The sequence below is a fragment of the Nycticebus coucang genome, chromosome 8, assembly GCF_027406575.1.
Source record: "Nycticebus coucang isolate mNycCou1 chromosome 8, mNycCou1.pri, whole genome shotgun sequence".
NCBI lineage: Eukaryota > Metazoa > Chordata > Mammalia > Primates > Lorisidae > Nycticebus > Nycticebus coucang.
In genome coordinates, this window is record NC_069787.1 from 3,295,774 (window position 1) to 3,308,352 (window position 12,579).

At 50.3% G+C, this 12,579-nt stretch overlaps 1 protein-coding gene and 1 non-coding gene across 2 annotated transcripts; both read right to left on the minus strand.

Annotated features, from left to right (window-relative positions):
• Positions 1-577: 577 nt before the first annotated feature.
• On the minus strand, positions 578-7,565 carry GP9 (glycoprotein IX platelet). The gene is made up of 4 exons (XM_053600118.1): positions 7,403-7,565; positions 2,180-2,276; positions 1,339-1,463; positions 578-1,234 (listed from the first exon to the last, which is right to left on the minus strand). Exon 4 carries the CDS (start codon positions 1,220-1,222, stop codon positions 689-691), a length of 534 nt encoding a protein of 177 aa, XP_053456093.1. The 5' UTR covers positions 1,223-1,234; positions 1,339-1,463; positions 2,180-2,276; positions 7,403-7,565; the 3' UTR covers positions 578-688.
• Positions 2,928-3,048, minus strand: LOC128592803 (U5 spliceosomal RNA). The gene has a single exon (XR_008382018.1). It is a non-coding gene; the product is annotated as a U5 spliceosomal RNA (small nuclear RNA).
• Positions 7,566-12,579: the final 5,014 nt, after the last annotated feature.

Here is a 12,579-nt window from a genome sequence, read left to right on the forward strand (position 1 = left end):
GAGAAGGATCCCAGCCTATGGAGGGTGCTCCTGTCAGCACTTGCAGGAGAGTTGTTTTCTATGACAAAGGGAGGAATTTGTCATTTTGTTTCTTTCTGAAGAAGAGGAGTAGAGAGGAGGAGGAGAGAGAAATGGAAGGAGAGAAATGAGTGAGGCGAGGACAGGGCCGGCTGAGCCCAGGGTACCCCATGGCAAGGACAGAGTGGCTGAAGTTGGAAAGCGATGTGCCCCTTCCAGGCATTTCTGTCCTGGAGATGGAGATACCTCCTGCCCTCCCCCTGAGGACCTTCAGGACAGCGTGCTGTGCTCACTGCTGGCCATGAAAGCCAGCTCTCCGTGGGGAGGAGCACTGACATGAGGCTGACTGGGATTCCCTAGGGGTTGGGCCACGTGGGAGCAGGTACTGGCAGATGAGTCTGTGGGAACCAGAGTCCCAAGACCTGGCTCAGGATGTCCAGACGTTGTGCCATGGGGGATGCCTGGGCGGAGGAGGTGGGCAGCCCATTTACCAGGAACTTGAGGGACTGAGGAACCCCAACTTGTATCTTATAACAAAATGAGGCCAAGTTTTCAGAAGTAGGCAGACTCGTATGCTGAGGGAGGGGATAAATCTCTGAGCTTAAAAAAAAAACAGCTGAGCAGCCAGTTTATTTCTGGCTGTTGGAGGTTTGGGCTGACCAGATTTAGCTCAGTGCAGGGGCTCTGTGGAGGCACACAGTAGGCCTGCCAGAAGGGCCAGGCCCAGCACAGCCACAGCGACCAGGGCCACGTCCCACCAGATCCCCGGGTGGGCCCAGGGTTCTCGCAGCTGCCAGCCACAGCTGCCCAGCTCATATCCTGTGAGCTGGCCCAGGGGGCGGTGGGTGGCAACGTCCGGGCTGGCACAGCGGACCTGCTGCAGGATCTCAGGTGTGTGGTCCTCCAGCCAGAGGCGCAGGTAGGTGAGGCTGCAGTCACAGTGCCAGGGGTTCCGCGTCACATCAAGCGTCTGCAGCTGGGGCAGGTGGTCGAAGGCACCCGGGGGCACGGACTGCAGGCTGTTGTTGGCCAGCAGGAGGTGGCGGGTGTGGGCAGGGAGGATGGGCAGGGCCATGAGCTCCTGCCCCCTGCAGTCCACCCACAGCCCCATGGTTTCCAGGGTCTGGCAAGTGCATGGGATGGGGCAGTCCTTACTGGCCTCTGCTGCGGCCCAGAGCAGGAGCAGGGCCCCCCAGGCAGGCATCAGGCAGGCTGGCTGCAGAGAGAGAGGCCATGAGGGAGGGCCTGGGAGCCTGCACCTATCACCAGGGCACTGTGGGCACAGTGGAATCTAATGTGGGATTAGGGAAGGGCACTCACCTCCCTTCTCAGGCCTCAGCTTTCTCCTCTGTGAAATGGGGTGATGACTGAGGGAGATGAGGAGTGTCCAGTCCAGGCCTGACTGACCCCACTGGACACGGCAGAAGGCAGAATGGTAAGGGTGGCTGTAGTGGAAGGGAGAGGGAAAGGACCTCCTGGCCTCCTGTGTGCCTGGCCTCCTGGCCCCTAGCCGAGACCCCAGCCCTTAACTCAAGGGTGCTGAGAGCAGAGGATTGCTAAATGACTCCCAGCCCTGACCCCTTCCCCCAGAGACCAGGAAAGGCCTTTAAAGGGGACCTCCCAGGCTGCACCCAGCCCCCCAGCTAAGCCTGGGCTCAGGCCGATGATGTGGACACTTTGCTGACCATCCAGCCTGATCAGTTTCCAGCAGACTGGCCATGGCTAAGTGAACTATTACATGGTGCTGGGGCAGAGAACAGCAGGGTGGAGATGCCCCAAGGGACCCCACCTGGAAGCCATTCATCTTGAGCATTACTCAGGGTTGGGGTAATTAAGGCCCAGAGAGGGAAAGCAACTTGCTCCATGTTGCCCAGACTCACACTTGGGTCTCATGAGCCTCTCTTCTGTCTGGTTCACTATGTGGCCTCCGGGCCTCCAGGTGGGAGCTGCTTCCCCTGGCCAAGCAGAGCTCTCCCCTCCAGGGCCCGCCCCATAGCAAGCTTCCAGTGATTATTTGCTGAATAAACAAATGAGTCAGTGCCCCCACCCAACACTGTCTTTTACAGGAGGTGGAAGCTGGCCTCCCCTTTCTCTCCCCAGCAGGCTTTGTCCCACACCCCACCTGGCAGGAGCCATCTGGGTAATAAGGAGGGCCACCTACCTGTGAGGGCTTCAGTCAGGGCACCCCTTTCTGTGGCCTGAACTGTCCTGATGTGGATGTGGCAGAACTCTATGGGTGATGGCCGAGGAGGCTGCCGCTTGAGTGGGAGGAAGGAAATGATGAAAATAGCCTGGCTTATCCCCCAAGTGCAGCCCTGGAGGCCTATCTCCAGAGGCAGGAGGCCCCTGAAGTCCCAGGGCTTTGGGCACAGAATGGCGAGGTCCACCTCGGCTTATGGAAGGAGGTCCCGCTACACTGCCATTTCTGTGGCGGAGCGCTGAGGTGTCCCCTCACCTGTTCCCAGGAGTTGGGGAAGGCTTCTGGAAAGAGTAGAGCCCTGAGAAGAGTGGTTCTACTGGTTGTTCCTGTGAACCTCAGTTTTCCTCATCTGTAAAATGGGAGCAACAACCTCTGCCCTGCTTGCCACATAGAGGCCTGGGCTGGGCAGCTCCCCCTTGCTGAGAATACCGGGGGGAGAGAATAACTTAGCTTTTACGTCTGCTCTGTCCTTCTGAACAGGTCAAGGAGAAAGTCTCCCTTTGGTGCTGTGGCATCTCTAGCACCTGCCTTACTTTTCCTGATCCCTCTTTCTAGCAAAGAGCTGCAGGCCTGGGACTCAGAGCCCCCACCAGGTTTAGTTTCTAGCTAGAATTTAAGACCACGGTTTTATTTGCAGTATATTCACTTCTATAGATACATCTGCTTAAGGAGTGACATCATTTTTCCATTTCTGTTAATGATATAAAGTTCTTGTTTTTTAATATTAGGCCTCAAAAAATTTTGTTTACTAACTCACAAGTGTTCCTCTCCATGGAAATCTTTAGTAAAAGGCAAAGGATTTATTTTTTTCTGAAGAGGAACCAAAGTATGTGTGCTATAAAGTTCCCTTTAAAAGATAAATGCATTTTTAATTTCCTTTTTTTTTTTTTTGAGACAGAGTCTCACTATGTCAACCTCAGTAGAACGCTGTGGTGTCAGAGCTCACAGCAACCTCAAACTCTTGGGCTTTAGCGATTCTCTTCCCTCAGCCTCCCAAGTAGCTGGGACTACAGACGCCTGCCACAACACCTGGCTATATTTTAGTTGCAGTTGTCTTTCTTTCTTTCTTTCTTTTTTTTTTTAATTCTATTTATTTATTTTTATTTTTTAATTTTTTTTTGGCAGTTTTTGGTCGGGGCTGGGCATGAACCTGCCACCTCTGGCATATGGGGCCGGCGCCCTACTCCTTTGAGCCACAGGCGCCGCCCGCAGTTGTCTTTCTTTCTTTCTTTTTTTTTTTTTTTTGCAGTTTTTCGGCCAGGGCTGAGTTTGAATCTGCCACCTCTGGTATATGGGGCCGATGCCCTACTCCTTGAGCCACAGGCGCCGCCCATGATTGCAGTTGTCATTGTTGTTTAGCAGGTCTGGGCCAGGCTTGAACCCGTCAGCCTCGGTGTATGTGGCTGGTTCATTATGTTTTAATATTAAAAAATGATAATCAAAATTAAGCCTAACGGTAAAATACTATGAACAAGTATATTATAAAATTAAAGCATTTATATATGCATTTTATAGTAAATCATAAAAATTTTGGTGTTATGAAATATTAGCTGAGTCAGTGTTTGCAGAGAGAGGGCTGGGGTGACTAAAGTCTGGGAGCCCCTTGTGTAGTGTGCTTTGGGAATGTGCAGAAAGGGTCCTAGCAGCGTAAGCAAACAGGTTCCTTGACCAGACGGGCCCAGAGTTGGGGCTGCTGAGGCTGGGGCCATGGGAGGAGGAACAGGCCTCTGAGAAGAGCAAGGGGACTCCTGGGTCATTCCCCCCGGAATGTGGCTGTGGTGGCCAAGGGTGTCAAGCCCAAGAATAAGGTCCTGGGACCCAAGCCTGGAGGTTTCTCCCTGCAGCCCAGGATTTAGGGCTGAAGGGGGAACCGAGCTGCTCTATCTCCTAAGCCACATGGGGCCTTGACTAGCAGGGTCAGATTCTATTCTGACCAAGATGGAGGGAACTAGAATGTTCTCCAGATGGTTTTCTTCCTTTCTTCTTTTCTCCCTTCCCTCCCTCCTCCCTCCCTGCTCTCTCTTTTTCCCTCTCTTTCTCTCTTTCTTTCAGACAGGGTCTTGCTCTGTTGTGTAGGCAGGAGTGCAGCCTCCAACTCCTGGGCTCAAGTGATCCTCCTGCCTCAGCTTCCCAAGTAGCTGGGACTACAGATATATGCCATGATGCCCAGCTAATTTTTCTGTGTTTTGTAGAGACAGTATCTTGCTGGGGCTGGTTTTGAACGCCTGACCTCGAGCCATCTTCCTGCCTTGGCCTCTCAGCGTCCTAGGATTATAGGCACGACCCAGCACACCTACCCTTTTTGTTCTTTAAAGCAGAGTTGTAACTGCAGAAGTTACAGTGCTCGGGCAGTAAAAGTTACAAAGACAGGGTTGAGCAGCGCCCCGAGTAGACTTTGCCATCTGTTCACGTACTGCACCCACAGGAATATCCCTCAGCGCTACAAAAGGAGGTTGCTGTTCTTGTTTCCTATCCATGCCCCTCACTGCTAGCCTTTACCCTCCCGCAGGGCCACGCTGGGCCACACCTTCCTAGGGAGGGCAGGGTCTCCCTCCCTGCAGAGAGGCCTCCAACTGTCTCTCTGAAACTACCCAGTGCTTCCCTCCAGGAAGGAGCTGTCTGTGCACCCTCTTGGGAGGCCCAGGGGTGCAGCAAGGTGTGGCGGATCCCACAGGAGTCAAGCTCTGGCTTCCCAGGGCGGGTTTCCCCAACCTTCTGCTGCTTGGTTCAGAGAAAGGTGGGAAAGATGTTCTGGTTCTCTGAGGTCACACCTGTTCTGGGACCTACTTGATTTCATAGGGTCTCCTGGTTGGTGCTTGGCGAGAACTCTGACCAGAGCCTGGACTCTCCCTGGGGCCTCAGATTTGCAGAGCCTCCCACTCCTCCCTGGGATGTATCCTGTCTCCTCAGCCCACAGTCTTCCCCAGTGAGCCCCTGCGGGTGGCTGAGGGTCCCTGGGGAGTGGGCAGCCTGTAGCCAAGAGGCCATGTTCCTTGACCAGACCTGGTGGGGCCCAGGCTCTTTTGGGCCTCTGAGATTTCCTTCTTTTTAGCCTGGGTAGACTGCCTTTTTTTCTTTTTTTTCAGTTTTTGGCTGGGCCAGGTTTGAACCCACCACCTCTGGTATATGGGGCCAGCGCCCTACTCCTTGAGCCACAGGCACGGCCCAGCAAGACTGCTTTTTTTCCTCCATGTTTTTTTTTTTTTTTTTCCTTACCCAAATAGGATCACTCTTCCGGAAACTCTTTCTCCCTTCCTCCCAATATTCCCACGTCTCTCGCTGTCACTCATGGCAGCTCAGCGTCCATCCTGTGGGTGTGGCATCTTTTATTTAAGGACTCTCTGGACATAGAAGATGCGTCCTTCTCCTTATCTTTGTTCTACAGGGCCATTGTGCTGGACGAGTGCTGGGGGTGAGAGGGGAGCGCCTACTTGGGCTGCCGAGGGAGAAGGGGGCTTCTCTTTCCAGGGGCTTCCCAGGTTGGTTGACCTGGTTCACTATGCTCTTTTCCCTGTGGGGAAACTGAGGCCCCTGTTCCTGCCCCCTTCAGACTCCTTGCTAGGACATGCCCCAGCTCCCGGTCTGTGGAGGCCTCATCTCTACGGACCCTTCCTTTCAAGCTGTAAACACACTTGCGGCCTCCTTTATTCTGGAGCAATCTTGTGTGTGTGTGTGTGTGTTTGAAACACCACAGCCCCCGCCCCCCCTTGCTTCAGCGGCACCAGGCCAGGTTGCTGTTCACTGTGGGCACTGAGTCTGCACTTTATTTTCTCTCTTGGCCTCAAGTCCGGCTGCACACCCACCCACTCCCGCAACTGTGATTCCAGCCCAAACTTGGCATCCTCCCTCTCCTGAATGTCCCCTCTGAGCGTCCTGCAAGGCCCTCACATTCACCACAACCTATTGTCCATCACTAAGGGGAAGCCCATACTGTCCATCTTGTTACCCACTAGAAACCTGGGCTCCACTGGGGACAGCTGCTCCGCCTCACCCCCACGTCCTGTAACTGGCTCCTCCTGCTCATGGAAAAACGCTGCTCTTCTGTGGCCCCACACCCTGCTTCTCCTCGGCCCCCCTCAGCTGACCTTCTCCTTCCTCTCTTAGGGCCCCCCTTTAGTCCACAGGAAACCTCAGCCCTGCTTTTCTAAGGCCCTCCTCCACGTCTAGCTCAGGGCACCCACTTCCTCTCCCCTCATGGCTGCTTCTGAACAGTTTCCCTTCCTCACTCCAAACCCCAGAGCTTCTTAAAAAAATGTGGTAAGAGGGCGGCGCCTGTGGCTCAAAGGAGTAGGGTGCCAGCCCCATATACCAGAGGTGGTGGGTTCAAACCCAGCCCCGGCCAAAAACTGCAGAAAAAAAAAATTGTGAAAAAAAAATTGTGGTATGGTATAACATAAAATTTACCAGGTTCACACTTCAGTGGCATGGAGTAGCCACCATCACCAGCCATCACCAGACTGAAACTCTGTATCTGTTAGACGCTGCTTGTTCTCTATGAACTTTCTGTCCCTGTGAATCTGACTACTCTGCATAGAATGAACAGAATCACAGTGTCTGTCCCTTTGAGTCTGGCTTATTTCACTTGGCATAATGTCTGAGAGGCTCTCCATGTTGTCGCAGGTGTCAGAATTTCCTTCCCCTTTAAGGCTGAGTAATTAATACTCTGTTGTCTGGACAGTCACATCGTTTTTATCCATTCATCTGTGGTTGCACACTTGGGTCGCTCCCACCTTGCCTACTGTGAATACCGACCGCTGCAGTAAACACGGGGCGTGCAAGTACCTCGAATGTAAAATGTTCAATCTCTGCTTTCAAGTTGCTGATGTACATACTAGGTGTAGAGTAGCTGAATATATAGTAAAACTTTATGATTAATATTTTAATGAATAGCTGCAAGGTGTTAAATTTTGATGCAGTCTTATCTATTTTTTTTTTTGTCACCTGTACTTTTGGTGTGATTCTAAGCAATCGATCGCTCCCAAATTCAGTGTCATGAAGCTGTACCCCTTAGTTTTCTTCTGAGTTGCTCGACCTCCAGGCTATTTCCTTTCCACCCCGTGCCTGTCGGTGGCTCCAGTACCACGATGACCCACGGGTACCCTGGCCTCGTGCCACCCTTTCCAGCACGGCGCCTGCCCGCTGCTCCGCCTCCACTGCTCACCCACCGACCTGTCTGAGACTCACCCATCCTCAGCGACCTTCCCTCTTCGACTGTCACTGCCTCTTCCTGTCCATCTTGTATCTGAGCACTCCTGATCTAGCACATCTCGGCCCAGGCCAGGGACCCCATCACTTTTCTTTTATCCCTCTCACTGGTACGACCGCTGTCCCACAGCGTCCACTCTCCCCTTCTTCCTCACTGATAGATTTTAGCTGGGCACTCGGCCTTCTACTGAAGACTACATTTCCCAGCCTCCTTTGCCCTAAGACTCAGTCATGTGACCAAGCATAGCCCAATGGGAAAGGTGGAAAAAGAGGTAGGCGTGGCTCTTGGTCCTGCCCCTAAAGAGGCGGGGCATGTTCCCTTCCGCTTTCCCTCCTTCCTGCAAGGAAGTAGCCCTGGGTTGAGGATGGCAGAGCAAAAAGAGCTTGATGATTTGGGAACGTTCTATCTCTGGCTTGTTTACCTGGACCTTTTGAGAGAGAGAGAGAGAGAGAGAGAATTTATTTTGTTTACACCTCTGTCTTAAACATCCTTTCATGGATCCGTGCTGTTTTTGGGATATCCTCAGCAGAGTTTGCCTTGGTCACCCTCGGCCACCCTTTCCAGCCTCACCTGCCATGTTTCCCTGGCCTGAAGCTTTACAGTGGATCATCTGTCCCTTATTCCCCACTCCACATGCTGATTCCTGTCTCTGGGCCTTTACAGAGGACTCTCTTTCTGGAGCCCTCCCTGAAATTTTGCCTGACACGTTCCATCCTTTAAGGTTCACCAAGGGCATGACCTCTTCCAGGAAGCGGTCCCGAATCCGCTCTCAGCGAATGAGTGGTGCTTCTATGTGTGTTTGCTTGCCTGCCCGCCCTCGGGCACCTTGGAGACCCTCAGCACCCTTGGGGAAGTGTAATGTCATGGGTGCTTGTTCACCCAGCAAGTGAGTGACTGAAAGTTGGTCAAGGATCTCAGGTGAATTAGGCTAATATGCACCTCTGACATAAACAATGACAAACACAAGGGAGATAGTCACTCCTTTGTCATTCCCTGACCTGAAAAAGACAGCCTCAGTTTGGTGATTATTAATACAGTAGAACCTCTGTAAGTTGACCACCCAAGGCACTGTAACAAATTGATCAATGTACAGAGGTGGTCAACATAAGGAACTAGACCTATTGTACTAATACATACATGTGGTGCATGCCTGGTCTATGAAAATGAGGTCAGCTTAAGGGGGTGGTCAATGTTGGGAGGTGGTCAACTGTGGAGGTTCTACTATATTTCATAAGGAAAGCTGCTTAGGAAAACCTTTATTTTAGAGGCTGGAATCCTTTGATAGCTCCATGAGATAATTTCTCCTTCTCATTGGATGCAGAGATCATGATGAAGCAGTGACTAATATGTAGCATTTTCAGCCCATGTGCAATCAGGAGGGAATGGGTAAGCCCTATCCAGTGCTACCAGGGCTATTGGACCTGATACCTGATATTTTTGTAGACACGTGTCCCTACTTACCAATGAAGCTGTTCAGCCAAGCTGTGGAGCAGCATACCTGACTTTCAGACCTACCTTTGGTATGTTTCAGTTCTACGACCTTGGGCAATAGTTGCAGCCTGTCTCTGCCTCAGTTTCCTCATCTGTTAAGTGGGAAAAATCAAAGAGCCCATCTTCTCAAATTGCCCTGAGGATTGGGGGGGGGGGGCAGCTGCCCAAACTCTGCATCAGGGAAGAAAAGCTGAGCCTAACACCTTCTGATGGACCTCTGTCTAAAGATTCTCATCTCCTGTGATTAAAAGGATCAAACACAGTCTAGGTTGGCATGGGACTACCCCTCCTCCAGCTCAGCAGCTGTAAACATCAAGACTTGGACCTGTCCCTCAGCCTTGCTTGTCTCCTCAGGCTCAGCAACTCCATCTGCTCAGAAATGAACAATGCTGTTTTATTTTCTGTGAATTTATTATGCTATCAGTTTCCCTCTATGGCAGGCGAAACTGTTTTCTCAATTAAATTAGAGCATATAAACTTTCTTTCTTAAAATCCATTTAGGTATGGTTAAAAAGAGAGTTGATGCTAAGAAAAATAATGGCGCAGGCAATGGATTGATAGGGCAAAAATTAAACTCGGCCTCCCTGGCCATTTATCAGCATCCAATGACCGTGGTTGTCCCCTAGTGACAATAGTGTGGAATTACAGAATATTTTTTGGTGGCGAGGCCAATTTAAGGTCAACGGAATGATTCTTTTTACAAAAAGGTGAGGGAGAGGACATTAGTTACAATTTCCCAGAAAACTTTTCTTTTTTAAAAAAAAGTATATCCAGTTTTTCTGGAGCATAAAATATTTGTAAGATGTTGCAGGCCCTGTGAACAATCCCAAAGAGGCTCTTCTGGAAAAGAAGCAAAAGAAGTGTGGGAGATGTGGTCTGTTCACAAACACTCAATTCTCTTATTTTTCTGAAAGTTTGTTCGATTTCTGCCCCTCCCTGGTTCTCCATGCACCTTGGCATCATCACGGGCATGCACTGTGGTACCTATACAGGGCTCCCCGCTCAGAGGGCCCTGTGCTTGGGGTTTCAAGCTCTGTGGCTGCTGTCTTGAAATTTATAACAATTTTATCTTTTTTTGGCAGTTTTTGGACAGGGCTGTGTTTGAACCTGCCACCTCCAGCATATGGGGCCAGTGCCCTACTCCTTTGAGCCACAGGCACCGCCTATATATATATATATAATTTTTTTTTTTTTTTTAGACAGAGTCTCATTATGTCACCCTCAGTAGAGTGCTGTTGCACCACAGCTCACAGCAACCTTGGGCTTCAGTGATTCTCTTGCCTCAGCCTCCCAAGTAGCTGGGACTACAGGCGCCCGCCACAACTCCCAGCTGTTTCGTTGTTGTAGTTGTCATTGTTGTTTGGCAGGCCCAGGCTAGGTTTGAGCCCGCCAGCTCCAGCGTATGTGGGTGGCGCCCTAGCTGCTGAGCTGTAGGCACCGAGCCAACAATTTTATCTTCGAATTTGTGTTTTGTAAGGGTTAGGCCTAGGCTAAAGTAGAAAAATACCGTTTAACTTCTGGCAAATTCCTGGGCTGCAAGCCCTCAACAAAATGGAGTAAGTCTGGTTCATTCCCGAGATAGATGGGAAAGTGCTCACTGACTTCTTGCTTGACTAACTCCCTGGGACACGAACTGACTATCTCCAGACTTTAAACAATGTCAGGTGTAGAGAATAGTGAGACAAGGATGTATGGAGGAAAAGTACTGGAACTAAGATGTATGGGAAAATGCTAAAACAAAGATGTATGACGTATGGCTGACTAACCGCAAAATTCTGCTTCTATACAATGCTTGCTTGCTACTCCACCGGAATGCACCTGGACAGCCTGCGTGCCAACCAGGATGCAGACCAAGCCTTAAAAACCTGATGCCTTAAGCACTCAGGGCTGCTCTCAGAAACCCCATGTTGGGACACTGAGGCAGTCGCCAGCTGGCTCTTCAATAAAAGGATTCTGCTGTAAATTTGGCTTGTTTGGAAGTGTGGTCTTTGTGGAACTCCTGGGTACAACATAAGTGAAGTTCTATGGGACAATAAGTGTGCACGGGGGACTTGGAGCCCAGCTCATCAGTGATGTCCCCTGTATCACCTGCCTGCCTCTTGGCTGCCCACAACTCTTCACCTGTCCCCTAGGCCCTGGCCTACTGTCAGCCAGAGTGCATTTTATACTCCCCCCAATATCTCTCCACCCATGAGTCCTCCTTCAGCCTCTCCATGACTGTGGGAACCCTCGTCCTCTTTCCAATCTGCCGGTGGTTATTGTCAGGTTTAAATATACTTAAATACCTGTCACACACAAATGAGCATTCCTCGCCCCCCCCCCCAATTTTTTTTTCGAGACAGGTTTCTTGCTTTATTGCCCTGAGTTGGAGTACAGTAGCATCAGCATAGCTCACAGCAACCCCAAACTCCTGGGCTCAAGTGATCCTCCCGCCTCAGCCTCCCCAGTAGCTGGGACTACAGGCACCCACCACTGCCTCCAGCTACCCTCCGTTCTGATGAAGCGCAAGTTCATGTTAGAAAATGTATTTGTTATCCACTGCTGCCTAACAAGCTATTCCCCTAACTTGGGCAGCTTAAAACAATCACATTTACTCATTTATTATCTCACATAGTTTCCGTGCGGCAAGAACTTGGGTATGGCCTTGCCAGGCAAGTTCTATTCCTGTATATTGGAGTCAAGGTCTCGGCTGGGCTATAGCCGAAGACTTGACTAGGGTCAAAGATGTTTCTAAGATGTGAGCCATGGCTGTTGGCAGGAGGCCTCCGTTCCCTGCTTGTCACTGAGAGGAGACTTTGATGATTCCGAGTGGCCCTTTTCACATGGCGGCTGGCTTCCCCCAGCAGCGCAAAGGATCTGAGAGAGCTAGCAGGGAGTCACCAGGCCTTCCCTGACCTAGTCTCAGCACTCACACCAGAAGCTGTGCCACATTCTGTTTGTTAGATGCAAGTCACAGAGTCTAGCTCACTTTCAAAGGGAGGAGAATTAGGCTTTACATCTTTAAGGAAGTGTGTCAAAGACTCTGTGGATATATTTTAACAGGACATTTTCGAATTGCAAGGCTTCTATCAGGAAAATGAAAGGCTTCTATCAGGAAAATGAAAGCTTTATTGAAAGGCATCAACCAAGGGATTAATTAATTATTAGAAGTGATAGGAAACTTTTGGGTCGGGATCATGACTGATTTATGGCCTAAATATCAGGGAAGTTTTTGGTGAAGATTTTTCAGAAATTATTGTTTTACTTTTTTTCTTTTTTATTATTTTTTAAACAGAACTTCCCTCTGTTGCCCAGCTTAGATTACAGTGGTGTGCTCAAAGCTCACAACCTCCAACTCCTGGCCTCAAGTGATCCTCCTGCCTCAACCTCACAAATGTTGGGACGACAGGCATGAGCTACCAGGCCTGGTTAAGAAGAATGGTCTGTGTCCCCTGAGCTTCCTGGACCATTAATTGGGGGGACATTCTAAGTGATTATTAATTACTTCAAATATTGTTTTTATGTTCCTTTCTCTTTCTCATCTCCTTCTGTTGTTCCCATTATACGCATGTTACACTGTTTACAAAAGGTGTACCTACAAAAGGCTTATCTCAAAATTGTTACTTTCCTCTCCACTTGCCAGAAGCACAGGGGATTTAAAAACACCTTTTTTTTTTAGACAGAG

Coding starts and splice junctions, on each gene's coding strand:
- GP9 (XM_053600118.1), bottom strand. CDS start 1,222: ATGCCTGCCTGGGGGGCCCTGCTCCTGCTCTGGGCCGCAGCAGAGGCC.